We start from the raw sequence: 27922 nt of genomic DNA on the forward strand, positions 1-27922 counted from the left end.
TTATGAATTTTTATGACTTTTTTGACATAATATACTATGACTTTTTATGACCTTTTCAACAAACTAAACTATGACTAATTGACTTTTTTCAACATACTATAATATGACTTCCTATGCTTTTTACCATTGGTATTTTTACCATACCATTTTTTTTCGAGATACTATACTAAGACTTTTTCATGACTTTTTCGACATACTACTATGACTTTTTGATACGATATACTATACTATGACATCTTTATGACTTTTTTCGACATAGTATAATATGACTTTTTACATTTCGACATACTATACAATGACCTTTAACATGACATTTTTATGGCATTCTATACTATGACCTTTTACATAACATTTTTATAATTAAAAAAACATCAGCACACTCAATTGTGAGCAAAATCTATTTAATTTAGCAAGCTTTATTCTTGGAATCAAGGGTTCTTAGAAGTTCCTTAACCACTCAGGCAATGAGCTCCTGTGCCATTGCTTTGAGGTAGTCTTCCGGTGTATAATCCTTATAGCCGCCTCTAGTACCTACTAGGAGCTCACTGTTGGTTGTAACAAGAGACAGGTGACCTGAGGGCTGATGAACAGCTGAAACACACCAGGGCAGGGCAGACAATTACAAAGGTGAGAAAAAACACAAGGCAGGATATGACACGTGAGAAGTGACCCTACAAAATAAAGCAGTAAACTAAACTAAACCCACAATCATGATCATGGACTGTAAAATGACATCATCATGACACATAGTACCATGACTTGTTTATGACTTGTTTTCGACATACTGATTTTTTTTAACTTATTATTTGACATACTATACCAAAACATTTTTACGGCATCCAGCTGTACTGTACACAGTTTTGTCTGTACAGCAAGCTTGACAATAAAAGGCTATAGCACAACCTTAAGTATCAAAGTATTATAATTTTTGCATTTAAAGTTCTGTAAACAAGATTGTATATCCAAGTAATGCCATTTGGGATATTTTTATAGTTCCCTCAGTTTTGGAAAACTGCTTTAACTCACACCAAGGTTTTGATATGGACTCCAAGTGGTAGGTCATGTCATATCTATTATTAAAACTACCTGCTACTGAAGAGAACTACTGATGACAGGGGTTTGGAAGAAAAACAAGAGTCAAGCAGCTCTTTTTAAAAGATTATATATTACAGAAACAAGAATTTTGAAAAATTACTTACACACATTATAAAATAATACTTTTTTCTCTTTACAGCACCATATTTTTTGTTGAAACATTTGTCTTCAACACAATAAAAGCAAATAGTTGAGGTCATTCTCTCTGGAGAATCTCAAAGTCAGATTTATTTTGAAATTTTTAGGTTTTGGCCATCCCACCCCATTTCCCTGCTGTAGTGAGAAAAAAATAAAAAAACCAGAACCCATAGCCACGTTATACTTACAAACAATAATCTTCTCCTCCCTCTCATAACCTTTCTCCTACCCGCTGTAATCTCAGAAATTTGAAAAAATAAGAGGATTGTGTGTCAACATTTTTAGCACCTCAATGTATATCAATGCAGGGGCTGACTCCGTAAACTGTAAATCTGGGATTCATTTCAAAGCCTAGCAAAGCAATAACCTGATGTTGAAACTAAAATACGCCAAGTAGAAACAGTAGCAACAACAAGGAAAAGTGACAGAACTGGAGAGTCACCATTTAATCATTACAGAGGAAGCAAAATTTAACAGCACAGTACAGTTGTTGAAAACACTAAAAAGGGATATTACAATAAAATATGGCCACAGATTCTTTGGTTCTACAAAAGGAGTTTGGAAAGGGCGTGGACAGAAGCACCATAACTCAGGCTAGCAGTGAGTTTAACATGTGAGTCACTCGCTTCACTTTACCTTCAAGTGTCAGCTACAGGAAATAAATACAAATGAAATATACCACATTTGACTGGAATATTTGGTGGTCTGTGTATTTCTTTAATCTCAAAGCACCCTGTTTGTTTTAAATAAATACAATAGAATATCACTATTTCTGTACAAATGGAATGTAATGCACATTTTCCCCCAGTTAAAGCTTCATGAAGAGACTAAAGAAAAATAAAGGACTCAAAGTGAATACTAAAACTTTTATGCTTTGGTATAATTAGCACCTTGCCACACAGTTTCTTTCAGTAAAGCATACATTTTATTCACTGCTGTATGAAAAAAAGGAGGGAACTTTGAATCTCATATACATATTTAAACCCTGATGATGTTCTGCGCTTGGAGGCGAAATCAGAAAATGCATTCTGGATGGAAAACAATAATCAAAGTACCCAAAAGTGACTCAGCAAATACTGGACTGGTGTGTGGTAGCGACCCTGGTAGCCTGATCCATGATCTAAAGAGGAGGAATCAGCCCTTTTAAAAAGGCACCAGTAACATGCAAGTACAATAGCATCAAGTTCAGCACAGTTTACAAAAATAATGGCTTTTAAATTCACTGATCTAGGATCTTCTATCCTGCCTCTGCATGCAGCAGGTTTTGTTCAATGCTAACAAATTCCAAGAGATTCTGCTGCTCTCAGGGCTGAGAAAAGATTGTCCAGTTGAAAAAAATAAAAAACTAAATCCTGCATTACACTGGATTCTTAATCATCATTTTTAGACTTTTTTAATAAAACTGCAAGGTGGCTATGAAGAGAATATTACAAATAATAGAAAATTCACTTGGCAGCTTAAACAAGACAACCCTCATTTTATTCTGGGTGGAAACTGGTGGCTTTAATTCTTTAGTTGTATTCTTTGATGTAATAAGATACAAGCTGAGAGTTACTCTGTGTTTTCAATGTGAGCAACATGATTGACAAGTCACTTGACTTTCGCATATTTCTTACAAAACTAGACGACCAGATGAGTTAGCCCTTTTACAGAGATGGCCCAAAGCTTTATGTTGGCAACAGCTGAACATTTCTGACCACTGGCCGTCATTTTACCGGACAGTTTGGTGTCTATTGTTTTCATTTAGTTTTGGTTCAGAAGTAAAATAACTTCTGGCAAGTGCAAAACGGATAAAAAGTTGATTTCAAACTTTCAATTATGAATTACTTTTTATCTGAATGACTAAAGGATTAAATGCCAAAGCAGTGAAACAAAACACACCATTTAACCGTCCGAAACGTCATAGATGCAGACAGCTACATAGGAGCCATTTGCACCTCTTGTTGATCATGAAAAAGTGACTGTCACGACCACGTTGCTCGCAGTTTGAACGTGGGATTAAAGAAATGGAAATAATGTCCAAGTGTGACCCATTTGTGGGAGGAGGAGGGGGGAGGTAGAGCAGGTGAGATGAGTGGAAACAAGAGACAGCGGGGAGGAGAGAAGAGTGAGAGGGGGATCGGAGACGGGGGGGGCTTCAGGCCTCAGGTTACCGGCTTGCCCTCTTTGTCAGGGCGGTCCCTTTCGCTGCTGGTAAAGAAAACACCGTTTTGTTCCGAAGAACACCTTCTCCTGGTTTTTCCTTCCTTTCTCGCGGTCGTGCACCCAAACGATGGTCTCCTCTCCGCGAGTATTTTTTATTTCTCTTCACTTTTTTTTTTGACGTCCATTAATTGTTGGGAGGATGTTGCTTTCCCCAGGCACGTACTTGAGTGTGAGTGTGTGGTTGTCTCACAACAGCATCTGCGTGTGTTAGTGTGTGTGTCTGTGGGCTTGTGTGTGTGTGTTTCATATCATTTACAAGTTAATTTACAAATTACTGGGCATGTATGTTTATTATATAAAAGTGTGTCTCTAAGTGCATGTGTGTATGTGCGTGAGTATTTGCACGTGTTGTTCTTTGCATGATGCGTGTGTGTGTGTGTGTGTGTGTGTGTGGTTTTTTTAGCCTTGGAAACAGACAGGTCCCACTTCAAAGCCAAACTGCTGGTTGCTCTCCCCAAAGTCTGACACCTTGATATCCAGCAGAGGAAGATGCTCCACCTGAGGTGTGTTGATCTCCAGGACTGTCCTGTCAAAGCCCTTACGATACTGCAGAGAGAGAGAGAGAGAGAGAGAGAGAGAGAGAGAGAGAGAGAGAGAGAGAGAAAGAGAGAGAGACGTGTTGGAACCAAGATATTTACATGTGGCATGATTGTGGAAAAATATTTAATGTATAATTTTCAATATTTTCATATTTTTTATCTGCATAATAACAGGGGGAATAAAAAATAGAGTAACAATTCTGATGCAGTCAATATGTGGTAGCCTGATACTTGTGAAAAGTAGAAAGCACTTCCTGTGTGCCACTACAATTTCAAGACAATATATTCAATAGACAGTATATCCAAACAGGTTAAGTTAAACTAAATTCTTTACTGTAAATATTGTATATGGTTAAATATTAAATATGGTAAATATTTAAAGGTAGTTTTTAGAGACAACAACATATTTTTGGAAGCACTCTGGGCTTTTCAAGAGCATTCAAGGTTAAATAATATCGTAGACAATCAGTGTAAAAGTTGCAGTGGTTTGGTTTCTACTGGGACTTGCAGCAAAATGAGGGAATCACATGTTTTAAAAACCTTTTGTGTACTTTAAGTAATTGTACTTAATAATATGTGACCACACAGTGTAAGCAGACAACATATTAATTATCAAATTGTAGTCAGCAAATATCAATAGCCTGCTGAATGATTGTAGATGACAGGTGGGGAACCCTCCAAAGTTCATAACCTTAAAGGTCCCATGAAACGGTATACTTATGTTCCTAATGTGATGCCTTTCCCGTAACATAATAATAAGGTGGGAGATAACACACAAGGGATCAATTTGCATTGCAAACCAATGGGATGTCACTTAGAGAGAGAGAGGCAGTTTCATTTGATAGGAAAGGAAGATGGGCAGACTGTTAAAAAATGTGTTGGCTTCACTGGCTACATGTTGGATGGGTTATGCCAACAAGTGCATGTAAAGCATAAATTAAGTTTAATATTATTATCATTATAGTGCAGTATGGGATCAATATCAAATATACACTGTTTTCTAGGAATACTCAATAACATGGAGTCTTCAACAGGGTAGAATAAGTCTATGTGTGTAAACTCACAGAGCAGAAAGAAGGTAAAGTCCACACGACAGCTCAATGCTCCGAAAAATACTGTAATAAGGCACACAACGTTTCGGCCCACAATCTGGCCTTCCTCAAGTGTGTCAGGAAGGCCAGATTGTGGACCGAAATGTGTGCCTTATTAAAGTATTTTTCGGAGCATTGAGCTGTTGTGCGGATTTTACCTTCTTTCTACATTTACTTTTTTGTCCTGCACCAGCAGCTACATGGATGTGCACTACATTGTCTTTTTCTAAACTCACAGAGCAGCCATCGACCAAAGCTTTGATGTAAGGGTTGGTCTCGTAGCTCAGCTTGTCGTCGTTGGCGCCCTGGAGGTGCAGCGCCCTGTCGTAGTTGTTGGCGCTTCGGTCGGCCCAGGCCACAGAGCGGTGGCAGTGGTAGGTGAGGTTCTGGCGGGCCTGGACGCTCAGGAGACGAAGGAAGCCCAGCTGGACTACGCCCACAGGCTCACCGGCAGCGTCCACGTAGGAGAACTGGGAGGAGGAGGAGGAGCGTGAAGAGGACGAAGAGGAGGTAACAAAATGGGATTTGGAGGAAGGACAAGCACATAATAGGGACGAAAGGGTGGAAGATGAAAAGGAGAGAATGCACGCAAAGGGATGACAGTGAAGGAAAAAGGGAGCAAGAAGGAAAAATGAGTGGAGTCAGGAAGAGAAAACAGATGGCGAGAACAAAAAGGTAATTAAGTAAAATTAAGAACTAAACTATCATTTAAAAACAAGTTACACAACCAGTCTTATTGTCACAGAGGGTTACTAACCTTACTACCAGTGGCAAACTCACTGTACCAGGATCCTGGAGTCTCATTGTCCCAGGAGCTCATCTTCACCTGCCACCAGAATGGTCCAAATCACACATTATTTTGATATGTTTATTTTTTTGCACAAAGAAATAAATACAGCTTGTGTTGGAGAATAAGACCATTTTACATCAACCTAGAGTTTTTCTGAGCCACTATAGCACTGGGATCTTCTTAGTTGTATTACAAATGTGAAAAAACGATGTACAAATGCAATTTTGAATTATTATTTTTTAGTACACACAAATGCATCATTCCTATCCCTTACATTTTTAATGGTTTTCTTAACTGGCACTCAGACATTCGTTTAGTTTATTATAGGATCCCCATGAGCTGTGCCCTTAAGCACACCTAGTCTTCCTGGGGCCCACATTTAAAATATACATTCAAATTTATTTTTACAACAACACAGCAGATTTTACAGTGTAGCTGATTGGGTGGACTGACCGTGTTGATGCTCTGGCTGGGGTACAGGCACGTCTCTGCTCCGCTGGTGAAATTACAGAAGACCTTGAAGGAGTCTCTGGAGCAGCCCTGGTTGGGGTCGATCCAGTATTCTCCTGCAGAGGGCGACAGAGAGATAAAGCAAGGTGGAAAAAACATAAAAACACTGCCAATATTCAATCAACCTGAGGGATCATTAAGAGGGATCTCTGAGCAGGTAGAAGCTACATTGTTCAGGTTAATTCCCTCACCGTCTTTGAGCTCTGGCTGGCTGAGGTGCAGGTCTTGGCAGGTGCGGGCAGGGCTGTCCTGGGTACCCAGAGGGAAACGCATGGTCTCGATCTCCTGTCGCAGTGAGTTGAGAGAGCCAAAGATCTCCTCCATGCCTTCAGTGCCGATCAGGAACTCAGTGCCCGCGGCGTCAGATGCAGGCATGTCGGAGTCGGTCTCGGGGAGCAGCTGGCTGGCGTCGATGGAACGTTTGGACTTGGGACTCCTCTGGATGGGCAGGGGCTGAATGACCTCGCCTGGTGGGCCCTGGGAAGCAAGTTTACATTTTAACCAGTTAACTGACAAAAAAACTGTGAGGTGCAATGAAGTGAGTAGAATTGAAATGTACTTACAGGAGGTCCAGGAGGTCCTTGCACACCCTTTTCTCCCTTTGGACCAGATCCTCCCTAAACACAGCAAGGAAAGGGAAGATCCAAGAAGCATTACTGCATCAGATCCACAGTAGTGCATTTTTCGTGAACAATTTCATTTATTTTTGTGTGGTGCAAACACTCTTAAAGTATACTCACAGAAGAGCCCTTAGCTCCTTTGACACCTTGAGGACCCTGTAAAAGATATGAGGCTTTAGTTTAATGCTGGTGACCATCCTTCAGCGTCTTACTACTGCTACTAATTACAATGGTACTTAATAACAGCTTATGGAACTGAGCCAAGAGGAAGAACAAAGTGAGATGGCACGTTTATGGAATAAAACAGTACGGGCACTCACAGGCAGACCAGGAGGACCAGCAGGGCCGATGGGTCCGGTACCTCCAGCCATTCCCTGTAATAAAACACAAGACATGTCTAACATGAGAATAGTTTACGTACATTATTAGCAAAATGAATGTGAATAAGGGTGGTTGAGTTGCCCCTCTCGAACACATGTGAAAGCGGTCAGACTTACAGTCTCTCCTTTTGATCCAGAGGTTCCCTGAGGCCCAGGCAGACCTCTGTCTCCCTTCTCTCCCTGCTCTCCAGGGGGTCCAATGAGACCGATAAGACCTGGGTGTCCCTTCTCTCCTTTGGCACCGGGGTCTCCACGCAGACCAGGCAAACCGGGAGGTCCCTGCAGGAGAAGAAGAGAAAGAAGAGGAGAGGAAGAAGACAGTGAGGAGGTGGTGGAGGAGTCGAGGAACATGAAGAGAGAGAGAGAGAGGATGGAAGAGATGGAAGACAGGAAGAGAAATGGAGGATTGAATGAGAAGGCAGTAGATGCAAAGAACTGCTGTTCAAAGTTATTTTACAGAATGGAGTGTATGTCAAAGTGCAAAGGCATTGCTATCTTACAAGAGGTCCAGGTGGTCCTTTCTGTCCAGCAAGTCCTGGAGATCCTTGCTCACCCTGAAACACAGTTAGCAACATAATTAGCACAGGGGCACCCCCCCCCTCAAATAATCACTTCTTACTCGTGAAATATTGTTTTGTTTATTGGTTGCATTAACAAATACTTAAATGAATCAAAATCTCTACTGACCACTGATCCAGGGAGTCCTCTGAGACCTTCTGTTCCGGGTTTTCCTGGTTGACCCTGGGGGCCGACGGGGCCGGTTTTTCCTGGGGGGCCGACAGCACCTGAGTCTCCCTATAAATGAGGATTGTGAGAAACACGATTAAAAATGTGTTTTAAGTTATCGCGTGCATTATGTAACAGTATAAGTTGTGTATCACAATTGCAGAACAAAAGAAAACCAGATGAGATGAGAAGTTAGCTGCTAAAACTTTTGTTGCAGAAATAACGTATCAAAGACTAAGAGAAATACATTATCAGGGTGCAAATGTTATTCAGAATAAAAGCAGAGTCAGTGATTTATCCTGGGATCATTAATGGAAACTATCATCACCAGGAAGTGAGACAGTGATCTGATGTCAATTTTGGTACTGTATATTTATACCATTTTTGTATCATTTGCCCATGAGTTTAGATTTAACATTTTCTATGCAGAACCTCAGGGAGTTGAATAATGTACTAAAAAGCTCCAGACTCACCTTAGTTCCCTTCTCTCCCTGACGTCCCTCTGGTCCTCTGGTTCCAGCAGGGCCCTGGAAAATTAAACAGTACATTAACAACAATATATATATATATATATATATATATATATATATATATATAATAATAATAATAATAATAATAATATATTATGTACTTTCAAATTCCATAATTTCATCAAATCTGTAGCAAGAAATACATTTACTAGATTATGTCAAATATAGGCAATTCTAAAACTGGAGAGAATCTGTATTGAATACAACATCTCTGTCTGCACTTATTATTATTATTTTTTTTTTGGGCCCACCACCATATATTTAGATACACAATTCAACACAAAACAACATTCAGATTTAGATTTACATTCAGTGCATTAACTGTTGTCCTACCATAACCACCCTGTTTTAGCGAGACCCTGGATGTATATAAGGGCAGGGGGGATTAAAGCACCACATACGGAGTGTAACACATAACACATAAAACGTGACAAGGTGACAGACAGACAACAGAGGAAAGTGAGACGTGACAAGACGGGACTGGACAGGACAGTTGACAAACACAGGGACGTATTATTAGTGATTGGGTAGAATGATCTGTGATTCACATTGGGTGGTCACAGTTAGCGTGTTGAAAGGAGTTGGCAAACATGTTATGCATGAGTGTGGATAGTGTGTCTGCACTTATTATTGGATGGTGACTGCATTACTGCAGCAAAACCAAGTAATTGTGTGTTAAATGTTTCTTCTCCCTTTAACTCCCAAAGCATACAACAAGAGTTGGACTTAGTGAAACACTTCACAATACAAAAAGAAATGCTTTGGCCAGTGACATTGGAGATTAGAGGCAGAATGGATGCTTCCATGGCTGCCACTGTGCTTTTTTATTTAAAACACTTCTTGGTGGGACCAGGTGGCTGTCAGATAAAGATGGTGACCTTACCCTCTTTCCCAGTGGGCCGGGAGGTCCATTCTCCCCAGGAGGTCCAGGTGAGCCCTGCGATAGGAGGCAGAAACAGCAGAGTGACGACACTGAGGCATTTTTATAACGTTCGGTTACAAGGTAACTCTGGTTCTCTGAGTGAAGAGACTATCTCTCTAGGGAAAAGCAGCTCGGATACCATTCCAATCAATGTAACTCAGTGAACCCATGCATACCTAGGCCTTTTATGCCCAAGCATGGGCCATGTAGTGGTGTGTCTTAAAGTGGTATTCACGTAAACTACCCCAGTGGGTCAGTCCCCCGTACATATGGAATATGTAACTCTGTGGAGAGATAGTCTCGACACCATTGAGAACACAATGTTCACATTGTTGCATCTTTTGAACCTACAGATTCGCCTGCTTCGCCATCTTCTCCTCTCTCTCCCTTGGCGCCATCTTGACCCTGAAGTAAAGCAGATCAGGGTTAGGGGGTTTTCTTCCTGTTGTTTACAGTAGTTAAGTTAAAAGCTCAAGACAACATGTGTATGTATGTAAGCTGAACAGTCGGCAGCTGTACAGCCACGTAGAGAACAGAATATATTACTGCTATGGTGGTTAAATATGATACTGACATGTATTCTTCAGAATAGGGTACTTACTCGGGGTCCAAGCTCACCAGGGGGACCAGGATCACCAGGGAAACCAACAGGACCCTGAAGTTAGAAGCAAAAACAAAACTCACAGATTAAACGACAGAGGTCAAAATGGTGTCTGAATTTATGACAATAGAATGAGGGGAAAGAAGAATTTAGGGAGAAAAACACTTGTCAGTGCAGTGGAGTTTCAAGTTATCGGTCTTTATGGCAATGTCTTTGTGTGTGTGTGTCTGTGTGTGTGTGTGTGTGTGTATATTTCATCATGGGAGCCATACAGGGTTTCCTTTGGGTCCGTCATCTCCCGGTCGTCCCCGTCCTCCAGCAGGTCCAGCTGTTCCAGGCTGTCCGGCCTCTCCCTTCTCTCCGCGCTCTCCACGAGGGCCCTGCCAACAGGAGCGCAGAACTCTCGGTTAACTCATGGATGATATTAAGCAGTCAGTAAAAGGCGCAGTCTCCTGATATCTCACTCCACAAGGTGTTAGGGTCAGCCACTCACCTTCTTTCCGGGCTCCCCTACGATTCCAGGTGGTCCACCCTCACCAGGCTCTCCCTGTGAAGCAGACAGTATTGCTTTTAGTTCTCAGGACGAGTTGAAATTATTTCAGTTTTTATTTCTTTGGATACCATCAGACTCATGCAGAAATAGTGCTTTGATGTTAGCAAAAAAACACGTGTGCACCTTCTCTCCAAGAGGTCCAGGATTACCCAAACCACCAGGAGGACCTTGAGGACCCTGAAAAAAACCCACACAAAAACAAATCAGACAAAAAGATTAAATAATTCACATCAAAATGGTTATCATGGGCAAAAAAAGTAAGACCTATTCTACTTTTACATTTACCTACCTAACACTATTCATTTTGAATGTAACGTGATATAATCATTTCACATAATTGTTAATAAGCAAACCATGGCAGTGTGGTGGTCTGTGTGTTATTCATAAAACAAAATTCAAGACTATTGCTGTTTTTGGAGCAGTTTTGTTCAACATGCTACCACTGTCAGTCGGTGTAACAGCTCCACAGCAGCTCTTTGTAGCGTGAATCATGCAGATAACATGTTGTTGTCATTTCATAAATAATAAACACTCACGTCAGCACCGTTGGGTCCAGCGGGGCCCCGGGGTCCTGGAGGGCCTGGGGGACCCTGGAAACATAAAGAGGCTCATGCTTTTATTGTCATTTATGATTTTTATTTTTATAAAATAAGTCACTGAAGCCAAGTCATTACGATTGATGTCATGTATATTTCTGAAACTCACCAGAGGTCCAACATCTCCTGTCTCTCCCTTCTCACCCGGGGGTCCTGGCAATCCCTGCAGGACACAGGTGACAGTTACACAAACAATGAACTTAGCTTAGCAGCCTAGCACAATAGTGACATAGCTTTTATCTTACCTGCAGTCCGATTGGTCCCGGGGCTCCTGGGAATCCTCTGGTTCCTTCGTCACCTTTAGCTCCAAAAGGCCCCTGCTGGCCCCTCGGTCCAAGCTCTCCATCAGCACCCTGCACCACAGAAGAAGAAAAAAATAAATAAAAGACACGAGATGAAAATAAGTTAGCTGAAAACATTGTCTCCATATATTCGTGATAGTGATTGAATGTTCAATGCCTTAACATGTTCGTATATTTATTTATTTATTTGATAGTTTATTTTTTATTTCCATTTTGCTAAACCCTTTATCATATTGATAGCTCATGTATCTGGCGGTTATGTATTTTATATCCTAGTTTGTTGGGAATAAATAGAAAGACAGAGTTTGCAGCGTGAGCAATGACAATCACCATATCTTAACAAATAGAAGAGTGCCGCCTAGAAACTCAACTGGGTCCAAATGCAGCAAACTGCAAGTTTATGCAATCAGGAACACCACAGAACAATGAAGTGGCACTGCAAACTGTCTGATTTTGTCTTCAAAGTGTTCAAGTTTGTACTTACAGCAGGACCAGGCTGACCGACAGGACCCATTGGCCCGGGTGGACCAGGAGGACCCTACCAACAGACACAAAACAAGCATACAAACAATGAGAAGAACAACCAGCAGTGATCCGCTGAACAGAGAAACAGCAGCAACAACATTTTCATTTACACAAATTCAATTCGGCTCATTTCCGATCAGAAAGAAATCTTAGGGCTTGATGCGCGTCGGCGTCACTCACATGCTCTCCTTTTCCTCCCTTGGCGCCCTTCTGACCGTGCTCTCCAACCTCACCCTGCATCGACAAAGTTACAGCAAAGACAAGATTTAAACAAAGCTCAGGAATGAGTGATCATCAGATCCCGATAAGAACAGGGTGGAATAATGATGTAACTAATGATGTGTTGGAACTGTTATCTAGAATTACTGGCCTTGTCTCCATCCTCTCCGGGTACTCCAGGTGATCCGGCAGGACCCGGCAGACCGACGGCACCCTGCACTCCATCACGACCGGCCGGGCCGATAGGGCCTTTCTCACCCTTGACAGGAGAAAAAGAAATAAGAGGAGAATCAATACAGTAGTTGATAGTTTTTTACTTTGGCTAGATTGACAATGTCTTTGGAATATTCGTCTGATTGTCGAGCACTACTGTACTGCACATTGGATAAAAATGTCCAGAATACTCACAGGAACTCCCTTCTCTCCAGAGGGTCCAGGAGGCCCCTGAGGGCCGGGTCTACCAGGAGGTCCAACAGGTCCAGCAGTACCAGCTTGGCCCCTCTCACCAGGAGACCCCTACAGAGGTACAAAATCATAAAGACAGTACCGATTACAGCTGGTGCTCATTAAGTCAGTACTTCATTCTTAAGTTGGATGCACTGAGATATATTATAATAAAATAATAATAATTTTCATATGGTTTGAAACGTACAGCAGGTCCAGGAGGTCCGGCAGGTCCTTCACTTCCCTTGAGTCCTCCTCCTCCCTGAAAGAAAAGACAAGAAGGGATTAATCAGTACTCTTTCACCTCACCTCTGCACGACACTTTTATCCAAAAGGTCAATTTACTGCTATCAAAGTGATCAATATCTGCCCGATGATCTACGCAGTATTTCTCCTGGTTGTACTCACAGGGGTTCCAGGCAGTCCTCTCTCTCCAGGGAAACCTCTCAGTCCTGGGGGTCCGTCTTTACCGGGGCCTCCGGGGGGTCCAGGGTCTCCCTTGGTGCCCTCCTTCCCTGAGGGACCAGAAAGTCCCTGCTCTCCAGGTGGACCTGGGGGTCCAGGGTGGCCGCGCTCGCCCATGGGGCCGGTCTCTCCTGATGGACCCTGGGAGGATGGAGATGGACAGGGCACAGAGGGGAAGAAGATGTTGGGATAGAAGAAAAGAAAAGAGGTTGTTGTTATGGAAACTGATATGATTTACTGTATCGGTAATGAAGAATTCTGCACCATGATTAAGAAGACTCACCTGAGGTCCAACGACTCCAGGAGGCCCAGGTGGACCCATTTTACCTTGGAAACCCTGGAGGAGAGAAACTCAGTTAACAAACAAATCTACAAACGATATTGATATCTAAAGAAAGCCTGGGTAGGAACATTATTGGGGTTAATTGAGATTGAACAAACTATAACTAATGTGCTTGCTCAGGCAGCACGTGATACAGAGAAGATTAGCATGGCCCCTGCGAAAGGATGACATGCAAATTCGTGAAGCGTTTCCACATTATTTCTTTAAGCTTCGTATTTAATTTGTCATGATGTCAAATTATCAGGACAAACAAAACACAAACAAAAACTACTACTAAGATCTCTTTGAATCCAACACACCTCCAAAGGCTGTCATTAAAAATGTAATTCAAAGATCAACAGAAAATAGTGTAAAACACATAAATTATATATTTTTCCACATTATAATGAATTATCGGGCGCCCAGCTAGCTCAGTTGGTATAGCAGGCGCCCATATATAGAGGTTTACTCCTTGACGCAGCGGGCCCGGGTTCGACTCCGACCTGCGGCCCTTTGCTGCATGTCATCCCCCCCTCCCCCTCTCCCCTTTCATTTCTTCAGCTGTCCTGTCAATAAAGGCCTAAAAATGCCCAAAAATTAAAAAAACAACAACAAAAAAAAAAACATTATAATGAATGATCTGTAACAAACATTTCTGAGTGACTGCATCTTCATCAGGTATATTAAAAAAAGAGTGACTGGATCCTATAAGAAAGCCATGACTGGAATCAGTGTAAAAGTCTTAAATTCATCAGTGTAAACAGGTGAACCATCTTTAAGAGTAGTAAAAAACCACAACTCACAACTTCTCCTCTCTGCCCAGGGTGTCCAGGCAGCCCATCCTTTCCTGGTGGTCCCTGTAACGAAACATCAATCAACCATCACATTTGAATTCAATCTCCACCTTATGAGAGCTTTCCCTACAAGCTGTTGGATCAATGTACTACGATTCTCTTATGAGCAGCCAGTGATACTACCTTGACTATACACAATGTACTCTGCTGTACCGGTCCTTTTTACTTATTTATTTAATTTAATTTTAGTTAATACATACTGTGTGTATATATTTATACTTATATTGTTTATATTCTTCTGATCCTTCTTATATTTACAGAATGTGTGACATGCACCAACAACACCATGACAAATTCCTTGTATGTGTAAAAAACGTACTTGGCAATAAAACCTTTTCTGATTCTGATTCTGACGTGTCTACAATCAGTCAATAAGAAACTGGTATCAAAACGTTTTCTTACGGGAGGTCCCTTTGGTCCGGGGAAACCGTTGGCTCCCTGAGGTCCGGGCAATCCCTGATGAGACAACAACATATGATATAATATGAAATCCCCAATAGAGCCATCAGTGTCTTAACCAAAATCTTAAAAAAATGAGGCACAGATTTGAACGTGCGGTCTGACAGAGTGCTACGCAGCAGGACATGTAATAAAAATGAAGCGCTCACCCTCTCTCCAGGAGGACCGGGAGGGCCATCGCTTCCAGAAGTTCCCTAACAGGCAACAAAACAACAACACAGTAAATAAAAAAGAGAAAAGTTTCAGATCTCAAACTATTATTCTTTAATATATTTTGCTTCTTGAGATAGGCTTAAATCTTGCAAAGACCCGTTAGAAATATGTAAATGAATCAAAGAAAACAGATGACAAAGTACAGGGACAAAGCACTGAAGATAAGCCTTTTCATTAAATATCAAAATACCGGGCCGTGTTTTTATTTAAATTGTTGGGAGTCAAATTCAAATTGAGTGATTGAGTTATAAAAAAAAATAAATAAATAAAAAAAAACAAGACATCCAGCTTTGAAGTTTTAGTTCCATCAATATAAATGTACAATGATGATTACTATGATAACAATGACAAAACATTATCATCAACACAAAATAATCATCAACATAATCATCATAATAAGCACTCGCCAAGCAATTATGTGGACAATTTCCCAAAACAAACCTTTGCTCCTGATTTCCCAGTCGCGCCCCTCGGTCCTCTCTGCCCTCTGGGGCCCTGGTGGACACAAACAGTGAGCAGAATTAGTGAAAAACTATGCAAAAGTGACGCTATCTGTGACTACGTTGATGTTACGAGAGATTTAAATTAATTAAATCACATCAAATCAGTGCTTAAAGAATAACTTAAAACCCCCTGAAAATCTTGTTTTTGCTGAGCTCCAGTGCTTTAATATCTCACTTTGCTGCAGTGATGCACAGGTGTACTATCATAACCAAAGGGTCAGAGCTGCAACAGGCTAGACACTGTCAACCAGAGAGGGCAGTAAAACTCTGCTCAGGTGCTACGTTACTCTCAAAATATCGAGAGCCTACAAAAACTGTTTTTGTCCATCTGTGCTCAACAGCTTGAGTAGAAGAAGGATCAAAGATCATCATCCTCAGACCGAGCATAGCTTTTACAAACTGGCTAAAAGAAGGAATAAATAATTAAATGAAATGGTACCGTTGGTCCTCTTTGTCCTCTAGGCCCTGATTTGCCACCAAGACCCTGAAAAAACAAACAAAAAACACAATTTCAGACTCAGTCAGACAGAAGTGAACCGTACAATACTGACGATAAATACAGGCTCCATCAGTCCATCTTATCTGTGTAGAGATCATTCATCAGCTACCTCATTTGACACTTCGACATTGATCACTGCTTTGATCACTTATTATCTATGGCCCTAAGGAGCTGAATAGTCGGGCTTAAGAAGCAAAATAAACAGAGCCATCGAGTTACCCTTGTTCCCTTCTCGCCGTTTGAGCCGGGGAATCCTGGGAATCCAAGAGATCCCTAAAAAACAAATCAACATAAGCACTGTAAGGCCTGGTGATCACTTGTGTGAAAAAAAGTCATCCTGGATGAATAAATGTGCCCGTGAGGATGATATGTGTGTTTCTCTTACCTTGGGTCCTTGTCTTCCAGGATATCCAGGAAGTCCAGGTACACCAAGTTTACCCTGAAATGATGTGATGATGTCATTAATCATTATCCTTTAATGTGAATGGATCACACCATCTGTAATTGTGTTTTAAATATTACCAAACTGCTACACAACAAATTGTATCACAAGCGTGCCAGTGATGATTTGTTCCAATTCAGAAAAATATGCCACAATATGAAGGTAAACGAGAATTAGCTGATATTGTGCTCAGGTGTGCTACGGTGATATTAACATGCAATAACATGAATGGCAAAATATCAGAGGTTTAGTCACAGCAACTTACACAACAATAATAAAAAAAACATATGTGAAAATGAAATGCCCATGTTTCATTCAAATATACTTATAATTTGTAATATAATTATAAAATACTGTTGTAATGTGTAAATGTCACATTTCACTTAAGTGCACATATGTGTACAACCACCAGAGGGCAGCACAGTGATATTTCCTGCCTAATGTTGTCAAAGAGGAAGCCTCACCCTAATTTTAAGAAATGGAAATATCTTGGTAAATTTATAGGAAATATCAGAATTTGCAACACAAAAACCAAAAGTTCAGTCTCAGAAGAATTTCACTTTTGGTGAATAATACATAAAGCAGGAAATGATGCTCCTAAGAATATCAGTAACCTATCTCACGTTACTCAGAGCCAATCATGTAATCTGGTTGTACCTTCTCTCCAACTAGTCCAATTGGTCCGAGCTCACCGGGGGGTCCGACGCGACCCTTTGGCCCCTCTGGACCATCCTCTCCTCTGGGCCCTGATACTCCAAGCTCACCCTGTCAGCAGGAGCAAAACTATCAGATCAAATCAACAAAATATATACAGATACACAGAGTAATAACTCAGACAATATGGCAAAGATATGAAATGACAATGAATAAGTCAATTAATGAATCAGTGAATCAATGAATCATCAATCAATCAATCAATCAATCAATCAATCAATCAATCAATCAATCTTACCCTCTCTCCCTTGACACCAAAATCTCCCTTAATTCCAGGGAAACCATCTTCTCCCTAGAAACACAAGCAAACATCAAAAGACTACATCAGCCTGTTTATTATTGAATTGAACTCAAAATCATTTTAGACAAAGACGTGAACATGTCCTGTTTTTTGTTTTTGCTATTGTGTGTCAACTAAAAATGTACACTATGCAATTGTGATTTTAAGTGAGGGTATATCTTGACTAAGTGGAAGTATTATACTGTAATGCATCACTTACCTTCTCTCCCTTGTGGCCCTTCAGTCCGCGGATTCCTTGACTTCCCTGCAATTAAAGCATTGCATAATCAATACACTGATATACTAAGGAACATTTAAATCGTTATGTTTATTTGCACATGCAATACAAAATCCTAAAAAAAATCAAGAAGTAATTTAAAGTGTGCAAAAGTGACCTGACAAAGAAGACTTAATGAAAAAATGAACTGAACTGACCTTGATGCCACGAGGGCCGGGATAGCCGATAGATCCCTGGGGACCGTTGGGACCCTGGAGAAGGTCAAAGAAAGAAGTATGAGTTAACAGCACAATAAATGCCTTAAAGTAAGAGTGTGTTCGATGGAAGGGACACCATGGCCGGGGTGTGATGGGCTGATGACTGACACCCACCTGGTTTCCTTTGGTGCCAGAAGGCCCCTCCTTCCCTGGGTGACCCTGAGAAGGAAAGACAGAGAGCTCAAGTCTCAGCAAGGACATCCAGTGTTGGTAGATTCAACCTAATTCAGTTTTAATGATATAATCAAAGAAAAATAAGGAAGAGACTCAACGTACAGGAGGGCCGTCAGCTCCAGGCATTCCTGGCAGGCCTGGTTTTCCTGTGGGACCCTGGAGGAGAAGACAAGGTGGTCATGAGTGAGAGTCCAGAGGGGGGTGGTAATGCACTTCAAACTGTTTGGTAACTGCCCTGAAACACCCAAAGAGAAATAACCAGTGCTAATAACGGTGTAGTTACCAAGCTGACAAGTGGGAGCTGCTTCCTTTCTATGCTTAATGTTCCAGAGAGAAGGATGTGTAATTCCAATGTGATTGCAGAGTTACTTGAACTGCCATTATTAGTAGGTGGATTCTTTTTTTACCTCTGGACAGAGCCTGGCTAGCAGACTTTATGCTAAGCTAAAATAAGATAATCTGCTGCTGGCTATAGCTCATATTTAAACGAAGAGATACAAGAGTGTTTTCTCACGTTACTACTGCCAAGAAAGCAAATAAGCACACAAAAGGACTGTTGTTTTGAAAGTCTACAAGAGAAAAAAGACATCAATAAAGAGTAATCATCAAGCAATCCTCCTCATCCCTTTATGTATTGAAATCAAGAATAATAACATATGATATACAGTGCATGTTATGTTACATCTAATCTAATCCAATCAGATCTCATCTCATGTCTTGAGTATAACTTCATCTTTTTCACAATTTCCGGACCATGTGAATAAAATTATCATTAAACAATACACTTATTTGTTAATGTAATATATATATATATATATATATATATATATATATATATATATATATATATATATATATACATACATTTACTTGAAACACTTAAAAACCTACATACTTTCTGGACAAAAAAATGTGATGTTAGAATATGGACTATGAAATATTTTTTGGTTTTCTTATGGACTTGTCTTATGAACTGCAAGTCTCCCAAACTGATATATTGCTGGTTTTCACTTTTGTAATATCTTTCATTGCATTATGTAACAGTCTAATATCTACTTGCTTGTTTTTTTTTTATACAACAAATACAACAAATTGCGGATGTAGAAAGCTCTCTACATGTTGCGATATTAGCTATCCAAAATACCTCACAGGGTTAAAGGGCTTTTTGGACATCTATCCTTCATAAATAAAGAGATAAAAGGTGTAAACGTTCATCCTCAATTGTATAACTTCCCTGAGCTAACTTCCTGTTATCTTGCAGTATTTTTGTAAGTGTATATATTCTTGGTATCTTACTTTCTCTCCTGGGGGTCCGAGGGCTCCCTGAGGTCCTGCCATTCCCTGGAAAGAAACAATAAATGAATGAATGCACACTCTCAACATTACTGTTTCCTTTTGTTTTGTGTGCATGTGCATGCACACCTTTGCTCTTTCACACACAGTTACTTAGTGAAAGAGGTTAATATTACACAAGTACAGTATGTGACAGGGACCAACTGTCCGCGGCCTCACCTGAGTTCCTGGGGTTCCCTGCTGACCTGGAGGTCCTGGCTCTCCTTGGGGACCCTGAGACACAGAAAGAAGATAAAGTGATGACAAAGTGGAGGACAGATGAGGAAAAGAGTGTCACATATTAGAATTACTCATAATAAAAGTTTTTGTGATGCAATTACAGCCACTGACTTACAGCTGATTCAAAAGTTAAATGATAACATAGTAGACAACTTAAAGTGACACTGACCAGGTTTCCCTTGGGACCGTGGGGCCCGTCATTTCCTCGTACACCCTGAGAAGGAAAGAGGATGAACAGAGAAGAATCAGAATGGAAATCTGAACAACAATGATGTCAACAATTCAAACACAGATGCACATACTAATGATTAACTCACTTTTATATTCAAAGCAATTCTTTTTTTTGCTGCCTGCTGTAGGAACTGATACGATCCTTGCTAGTGCCTTATTGCTCAATGCCACTCACAGCAAATTATAGATTTTGGTGATGATGGGAGTGTGTGGTTTGGCTTTGTGGGAATCAGCACTTAAAAACTGCAGCTTAAAGGGGAACTCCACTGATTTTACCCATACATGTCTGTTTACAGGTCTTAAGTAGTAAAAGCTACTGAAGCTGATAAATGTCCTCAAGTGATGCTGGCTCGCCAGACCTCTGTAGCCCGCTCTTCAGCTCCGCTTCAGGTTAGCAGCTGGAGGCTACATTAGCTGCTACTAGCATAACACACCTGAATCTCTGACCAACCGTTAGCGGTCGAGTTGCATTGTGGGGAATGTGGGCACCAGGTTTTAATGAAGAAGAATATAAAAAAACCTGACTATGTCTCTGGTTCTGCTGCATTAATTTGGATCCTTTTCAAAAAACTGTCTGTGATTCAGACAATGTTAAAGGAGTGCCTTGCTAAATCTTTGGAGTACTCTTTTAAATACTGGTTGAAGAAGTACTCTGATGTTTTACTTAAAGTGCTCATATTATGCTCATTTTCAGGTTCATAATTGTATTTAGAGGTTATATCAGAATAGGTTTACATGGTTTAAATTTCAAAAAACACCATATTTTTGTTGTACTGCACATTGCTGCAGCTCCTCTTTTCACCCTGTGTGTTGAGCTCTCTGTTTGAATCTCACTTCTATTCCATCTTTGTTGGGAGTCTCACATGGGCAGTAACTAGGTAAGGACTACTAGCCAGTCAGAAGCAGAGTATGAGGGCGTGCCATGCTAGCAGCTAGGCGAGCATTATAACGTGTGTTACAAAGTGACGCACGTTCGTCACGGAAGTAAAGGCTGGACTACAATAGAGCTGTTTGGAGCAGTTTGTGAATATAATATGAGCACTTTAAGTAGAAATAGCAACACCACTAGAAATACTCTGTTACAAGTAAAAGTCCAACATAATTTTAAAGTAAAAGAACAAAAGTATTAGCATTATTTACCAAAAGTAAAAGTACTTACTATACAAAATGGCCCATTTTAGAATCATATATGAATGAATATTACTGGATTATAATTATTGATGCATTAATATGTGTTCATCACTTTAATGTTTTGACTGGTATAAGTGGAGCTAATTTAAATTACTTTATATATTGCGGGGTTGCTTAACTAATAATAAATCATCATTTATTAGTTCATTCAAAATTTGTATCTAAATCTGCAAAGTAACTATGGCTATCAAATAAATGTAGTGGAGTAAAAAGTACAATAATAACCTCTGAGATGGAAAGGAGTAGAAGTATAAAGTAGCATACAATTGTACTTTGGTACAGTACCACTGTTTTTAGGGCAGGCCTCAACCACAGCCAAACAACTCTAGTACATATAAATATATGAGTGTCAAATGGACACTTGGGAATGGCTGCCTAAATCCTGGGTGATACTGGGTGTCTTGGTATCGTTTTGAGGTGATTGTGGGAACATTACATGTTCATTTTTAGATCACTGGATATCCCCGTCTTTATATCAGGTTGCATGGTGTTGTTTCAGGAGGTGGTGTGGGTATTCAGTGGTCACAGACGGATAAAACAATGCTCCTAAAATAAAAGCAGTACAATGTGGTTTAAAATTGTTTTTACTGGGAGCCCAGATAGCTCAGTTGGTAGAGCGGGCGCCCATATATAGAGGTTTACTCCTCGACGCAGCGGGCCTGGGTTCGACTCCGACCTGCAGCCCTTTGCTGCATGTCATTCCCCCCTTCTCTCTCCCCCTTCATTTTTTCAGCTGTCCTGTCAATAAAGGCCTAAAAATGCCCAAAAAATAATCTTAAAAAAAAAATTTGTTTTTACTCACAGGAGGTCCAGAGATTCCAGGAGGACCTTTGGGTCCGAGCAAACCACGAGGTCCCTACACACACACACACACACACACACACACACACACACACACACACACACACACACACACACACACAGATCAGTCAGTAATCCAAGTCATATTCCAACAGCCTCACAATTTTGATTATCGAAAAAATCACAATATAGATGAATAAAAATGGGAGGTCAAAGGTCAACAACAGCTACAGCTGCAACATTACCATCGTGACAAACTAATGATTATATTGTAATGATTGTTACTGTTTGTTGATTTAAAAAAAACAAGTATTTGTAACAAACTAAATGGACAGATTACAATAATTTGGTAGATGGTGTACCTTTTTAAAAATAATTTTTGTTTAAGGGAATTGTTTTTTTATGTGTGTGATTGATATAAATAGAAATGTATATTCTTATTATTATAAAAGTCTATTATTTAATTGTAATTCTCTTTAAATGCCATCTCTACTGGTGAGAAATGTTTGATATACTACTTTCTTGGAGGCAGGTGTGTAGCTGGATTTTAAATTTGTGTCTTTGACCACCACTCATTTTAAATTAAAACGTTTCTTTAACATTCTTCCCACAAGACAAAAGATTTTCAGATGGGGTTTAAGAAAATGAGCAGAAATGTTGATATTGAGAATATAGTATGATGCGTTTATTTTGGTTTTGTCCTCATGTTGAGGCGTTGTGGGTGATTATAAAGAGATAGCGCTTAGTATTCTATTTCCTTGAGAGTGTGCCCACAAAAAAATAATACTTGGGAGACCTCAAAAATGGTAGTGCTCTTGTGTTAAATACTGTTGTACATGCACAACACTTTTTTGACGTGAAGAGGAAAAGAAAGTCTAACTTATGTGGCTTTTCATTTGTTTGTCAGACATCATTTTATTTTAGAGGGCATCAATGTCAGGTCTAGGTCTGGATGTTTTTTTAAATGGTTTGATTTATTTGAATGTACAGCATACGCCACTTATAAATACCTCCAGTGGTCACTTTATAAGTGATGGCAATCTAACTGTTTTGCCATAAAGTCTACTTTTATGATGACTATAATGTTCAGGGTCTTTTTTGACACTGTCAGAGAGGTGTTAATGTAGTTATATGTTTCAGAATTGAGGTCATATAGTTAGTGGTGTTGTTGTACTGGACTGCAATATATTGAGAGGTCTTTCTAAAATTCTGATCCTCCCCACACGCCCCCCCTTATATGTGCAAATAGGGACAAAACTATTAAAAACCATCTCTCATTATAATGTAGTCCAGTAGAACACCACTTCTAACTATGACCTCTGTAATAAATATATTAAATGTACACATTTCAGACAGTGTCAACAAAAACAGAACATTATAGACTTTACAAAGATAGAATTTTTGACCGAGCTGTTGTACTGGATTGCGCAGGTGCACCTAATAAAGTGGCTCATTTTATGAAAAAAAATGTAACTAGTCTTATTTTATAAAGTTTGTAACATTTTGAACGTTTTTTATTCTGGCTTACTCATAGGGTTGATGTTATTAATGAAGCTGACAGGAGTTTACATCCAAACATCCATTTCTTGCAAACTATTACATTTCAGTCTGCACATGTTTCTTGTAGACTTCCTTGTAGAAATCATTGCACTATAAACTGTGAGTGATCCTGGCAGCACTTCTACCCCTCCATCAATGCCTGACACATAATTACAGTGAAGAACTCCAACTATTTAAGGAATTATTGCTATGCTGAGAAACAACAGGTGGGAAGGTAGAAAGATGGATGCACAGGGATGTACAGTATTTTGGGATGCTGTTTATAACGGAGACATATAGACATGAGGGAAAGATTTAAAATTGGACTGTGTTGTCATTGAAACACTCACTGGTTCACCTGGGAGACCCCTGGGTCCAATGTCTCCGTCGTCTCCCTGGAAAGACAAACAGAAACAACATGTCAAGGATGTAAACATGCCAATTATTATCAGTTATGGAGTGACAAAATGACGGATGTTTTCTTTTCTCATATATTCGTACCCTCTCTCCGTCCTCTCCTTGAGAACCTGGGGGTCCCATTGGTCCTGAGTCACCCTGGGGAGATGAAAGAATGGCAGAGTGAGGAATCCGAACATGATTTAGCTCTGTTTACAAACAGATACCCAAGTATTAAGGTTCTTATACATATTAAACACTTGTGTATGTCTAGGTAACGTCTGGTTATAAATGGCTGTATTGTTATTGTATGTTTTCTATGTTGTGTAAAAAAATGAAGGAAATCCTAATAAACAACAACAAAAAAGAACATGCAAAATCTTCTTTCTACTACCACTATTCCTACTACTAATGCTGTGGTTTTCTTGGTATGCCAGTTCACTCTTACTTATTTATTTAAACTTAAAGCTGGAAGTAAAGTTATTTATTGCTGACTACGTGAGAGCCCAAAGTAAGCTCAGTACAGAAGAAATTGTCAGACGAGGACTCCGTGAAGACACCGGAGATTGCTGGAGTTCCATCTCTAGTGAGTTTACACTTATCTGGTTTCTGATTATATTGATTACAGCAAGAAGGGACAGCAAACACAAAACTTGCTGTAGTTAAATAATTATTTTATCATTTAAACATATCAAAGCCTTCGTCTGAAATTCTGTAAATCAAAAGAGCAGATTCAGAAATCTTTTAAATAATGTTTAATTAATTATATTTATTTACATAATAATGTATTTTTTTTTTTTCGACTCACCCTGTGTCCTTTGTCACCGGGCAAACCAGGAAGGCCATCAAAACCACGGTCACCCTGAGAGAGACAAACAGACATGTAAGGTATTACTAATGAATTGTAGTAGATATGGAAATATATCACAATTGGAGACGATGCATTAACCCTAAGTTTAAACTTTTGATATGTACATAGCTGTGCACACCAGATAAAAGCGTGAGATGCTCAGTTGGACTTTATTGTCCGAGCAAGACTGGCTGAATCATATTCTTGCGTAGCCTACCAGGTTGTACATTTATCATTTCACAAATTCACAAGGAAAAAAACTACAAGCATTAAAAGACTCGAGAGTGATAGGATTAATTTTTAAGGCAACATCACAGTTACTGTCAGTATGAATGTGCACTCAAAAGACACCACCATTTCATTTTTCATATAGGGGGATCTTTTCCAGGACTTTAAAATAAAATGCCAGGTCAGCTACGAACAAAGAGTGAAAATCTCAAGCCAATAGAGTTCATTTTGACGACTGTCCATAAAGAAATGACACAAACGAAAGGTTACCTTAGATCCAGACTCTCCTGGCATTCCCCTGGCGCCGTCAGCTCCGGCACGGCCCTGTTAGGAGACAAGCAAAGGAAGAACATGTTTTAAAAGTGATTTGTATATCAGACACAGTTGTACCACTTGCCAAACACCCATGATCTGTTTTTTTTTTGTTTGTTTTTTACAGGGAATGCTTGATAAAGATAGATATAATTTTAACAGGCTATAGGAGAGATCCACGTATGAAAATAGATGATTCCTTGTCTAAAAGACATCTGGAGGTATTGGTCGAAACATCTACACCATTCACTTAGAATTTACTCCGAAGTCTCTTTGAGAAACAGCAGTTATGTCCTGTGTACTTTGAGTCAAACAAACAATAAACAACTTAAAAACAAACCATCCATTTTTCATACTCACTCGTCTTCCTGCTTTGCCTGGAGGTCCCATTATACCCTGGGATCCCCTGGGGCCCTGAGAAATGAATTACATGTCTGTGATACATTTTTGTCATAGAACTATAAGTTCAATAATAACATACACAATACTGTACTGTAAAAGGAAGGATATCTGTTTTGTGGTCTGACGTACACATTATTTTAATTATTTGATTTTGAGGTCAGAGTTCAGTGTTTTTACCTGAGGGCCAGGGTCTCCACTCTCTCCCTTCAGACCATTACTTCCTGGATTTCCCTGAAAAAGTGACAACAATCATCACCATCATCATCAGCAAAACTATTTATTGTTGCACGCCCCTTAAAGTGCTCATATTATGCTTTTTGGCTTTTTCCCTTTCCTTTATTGTGTTATATATTTTTTCGTGCATGTTATAGGTTTACAAAGTGAAAAAGCCCAAAGTCCACCCCAAAGGGACTTACCATCTCCAACAGAAAACACTGTTCACAAACTGCTCCTAACATCTACTTTGTAACAAACGTTATAATGCTCGCCTAGCTGCTAGCGTAGCACGCCCTCATACTCTGCTTCTGACTGGCTTGTAGTGCTGACCTAGGTACGCAGTGCGATGCCTCACTCAGTAGCTAAAACCTAACTATCAACACACCTCTAAATACAATTATGAACCTGAAAATGAGCATAATATGAGCACTTTAATGATCAGAGAAAAGGAAAAAAATCAAAGCTGTTTTTGTAATTAATGGGACATATCAAAAGACCTTCAAGAGACCTACGGTATAATGAGATCTGAATCCTTGTTTAGGTCCATGTTTTTGTATTGTGTAGTGCATTGTGACATTTGTTAGCAATGACAACAGCAGACTCGGAACAGCTAAGGTTCAGAATGACAAATAACATACCAGTGGTCCAGGGCGTCCAGTGAATCCCATTGGTCCAGGAGGTCCTTTCAGGGCCATCTAGAGACAACATCTCAAAATCAATGATGATGAAGGCACATGGCTTCTTGTAATGTTGATGATGAAGAAAATAAAAGTCTCCTTTTACACTCATTATGAATCTCCCTGGATGAGAACATAAGCTACATGTTTAAAATCAAAATGTAAAAAGTAAGATGTTATGAAGCTTTTCTCTGCTCTGTTTGTGTTATGTGCACTCTTTTTTCTCTAGTGTATTACATGTTGTTATGGTTCTTGCACTCACTTCGGTAAGGGAAGTGCCTTTTTTAATATCATTAGCAAAGTAAGGCTAATGTCTATCGAATCATATGTGCATACACGTTATTATCAATCTACAGACACAACATTTTTCAAAGATGGCAACACTCTGGGGCAATGGGCGAAGCATCAAGACTCCACTGATGGATCCTTGAGGAAAACTAACCGTACACTGGAAATGGGAAGTAAAAGTGATGACTGACCCTGGCCTGGGACAAGATGGCTGCGGCCTGGGCTTCCTGTGCAGAAACAACAGGACCCTTATCTCCTCCACTCTGACCAAAACGGAACTGCAAAAAAGAAAAGAAAAAAGCATTTAGACATCTGAGTGGATGCTGTGCCTAATCAATAGTAGAGGATAACTGTTGGAGAAATTGATTCTAATTTATTAACAAAACATACGGTTGAACAATTACTTGAACTAATAAAGAGGACAAACAAATTAAAAATGATTAGATCAGTGAGGAACCTCCAACTTATCGGTCTTTGAATGGGCAGTCTCCAACTATTTAAAGAAAATACAGCTTCAAGGCATTATAACAGGTATTTGTATTGAACATACAGACTTATACAGAATATTGAACCAGGGCCAATGTTAAAAATGTCCATGTTGGAGCAAAAATCACATCTCAATCACATTTCTTTTCACATTTTTGGCCATTCAGACAGTATCCCTTTCTAATGAAGGATCAAAAGTTAAGGGGGACCCACAGGCAGCATGACTGAGGTTCCAGGAGGTCCAGGGACTCCGTCAGCTCCAGGTAGACCAGCCTTACCAGGAAGGCCCTGCAGGATGTATAGAGGAAAGGGTGAGCTGGCGTGTTGAAGGAAAGAGTAAAATATGTTTCTTTTGCATAGTGCATCTGCAATGACCAATCATGTTTCAGAATTGTCTGTGCACAGATTCCATTCTCTACAAACCTGCACTTCTTCAGATAAAATGAAACACTCACCCTCTCGCCAGGGTCGCCAACAGAGCCAGGAGGTCCAGAGGAGCCGGGGGGGCCTGTAGGACCCTGGAAGAG

General features: G+C 40.0%; 1 protein-coding gene and 1 pseudogene across 7 annotated transcripts in view; one reads left to right on the forward strand and one right to left on the reverse strand.

The window, feature by feature from the left end:
- Window positions 1-1146: 1146 nt before the first annotated feature.
- col11a2 (collagen, type XI, alpha 2) overlaps window positions 1147-27922 on the reverse strand; it is a 54296-nt gene continuing 27520 nt past the window's right edge. For all 7 annotated transcript variants that reach the window (XM_035991354.1, XM_031295544.2, XM_035991355.1 and 4 more), the window contains 55 exons: window positions 27851-27913; window positions 27609-27683; window positions 27101-27187; window positions 26583-26639; window positions 25906-25959; window positions 25687-25740; window positions 25285-25338; window positions 24745-24798; window positions 24042-24095; window positions 23891-23935; window positions 22003-22056; window positions 19948-19992; window positions 19719-19772; window positions 19503-19547; window positions 18309-18362; window positions 18147-18191; window positions 17973-18026; window positions 17758-17802; window positions 17496-17549; window positions 17201-17308; window positions 16487-16540; window positions 16321-16374; window positions 16042-16086; window positions 15541-15594; window positions 15036-15080; window positions 14830-14883; window positions 14377-14430; window positions 13535-13588; window positions 13195-13392; window positions 12995-13048; window positions 12751-12858; window positions 12494-12601; window positions 12304-12357; window positions 12083-12136; window positions 11542-11649; window positions 11406-11459; window positions 11237-11290; window positions 10824-10877; window positions 10641-10694; window positions 10420-10527; window positions 10148-10201; window positions 9898-9951; window positions 9508-9561; window positions 8568-8621; window positions 8056-8163; window positions 7869-7922; window positions 7486-7647; window positions 7309-7362; window positions 7109-7144; window positions 6932-6985; window positions 6560-6845; window positions 6312-6424; window positions 5826-5894; window positions 5305-5538; window positions 1147-3984 (listed from right to left, as the gene is read on the reverse strand). In XM_035991354.1, the coding sequence (XP_035847247.1) occupies window positions 3838-3984; window positions 5305-5538; window positions 5826-5894; window positions 6312-6424; window positions 6560-6845; window positions 6932-6985; window positions 7109-7144; window positions 7309-7362; window positions 7486-7647; window positions 7869-7922; window positions 8056-8163; window positions 8568-8621; window positions 9508-9561; window positions 9898-9951; window positions 10148-10201; window positions 10420-10527; window positions 10641-10694; window positions 10824-10877; window positions 11237-11290; window positions 11406-11459; window positions 11542-11649; window positions 12083-12136; window positions 12304-12357; window positions 12494-12601; window positions 12751-12858; window positions 12995-13048; window positions 13195-13392; window positions 13535-13588; window positions 14377-14430; window positions 14830-14883; window positions 15036-15080; window positions 15541-15594; window positions 16042-16086; window positions 16321-16374; window positions 16487-16540; window positions 17201-17308; window positions 17496-17549; window positions 17758-17802; window positions 17973-18026; window positions 18147-18191; window positions 18309-18362; window positions 19503-19547; window positions 19719-19772; window positions 19948-19992; window positions 22003-22056; window positions 23891-23935; window positions 24042-24095; window positions 24745-24798; window positions 25285-25338; window positions 25687-25740; window positions 25906-25959; window positions 26583-26639; window positions 27101-27187; window positions 27609-27683; window positions 27851-27913 (4110 nt within the window). In that variant the 3' untranslated portion in view covers window positions 1147-3837. The remainder of the gene's footprint in view (window positions 3985-5304; window positions 5539-5825; window positions 5895-6311; window positions 6425-6559; window positions 6846-6931; window positions 6986-7108; window positions 7145-7308; window positions 7363-7485; window positions 7648-7868; window positions 7923-8055; window positions 8164-8567; window positions 8622-9507; window positions 9562-9897; window positions 9952-10147; window positions 10202-10419; window positions 10528-10640; window positions 10695-10823; window positions 10878-11236; window positions 11291-11405; window positions 11460-11541; window positions 11650-12082; window positions 12137-12303; window positions 12358-12493; window positions 12602-12750; window positions 12859-12994; window positions 13049-13194; window positions 13393-13534; window positions 13589-14376; window positions 14431-14829; window positions 14884-15035; window positions 15081-15540; window positions 15595-16041; window positions 16087-16320; window positions 16375-16486; window positions 16541-17200; window positions 17309-17495; window positions 17550-17757; window positions 17803-17972; window positions 18027-18146; window positions 18192-18308; window positions 18363-19502; window positions 19548-19718; window positions 19773-19947; window positions 19993-22002; window positions 22057-23890; window positions 23936-24041; window positions 24096-24744; window positions 24799-25284; window positions 25339-25686; window positions 25741-25905; window positions 25960-26582; window positions 26640-27100; window positions 27188-27608; window positions 27684-27850; window positions 27914-27922) is intronic.
- On the forward strand, window positions 13722-13793 carry LOC116047518 (annotated as a pseudogene).

The sequence above is a fragment of the Sander lucioperca genome, chromosome 14, assembly GCF_008315115.2.
Source record: "Sander lucioperca isolate FBNREF2018 chromosome 14, SLUC_FBN_1.2, whole genome shotgun sequence".
NCBI classification, from domain to species: Eukaryota; Metazoa; Chordata; class Actinopteri; order Perciformes; family Percidae; genus Sander; species Sander lucioperca.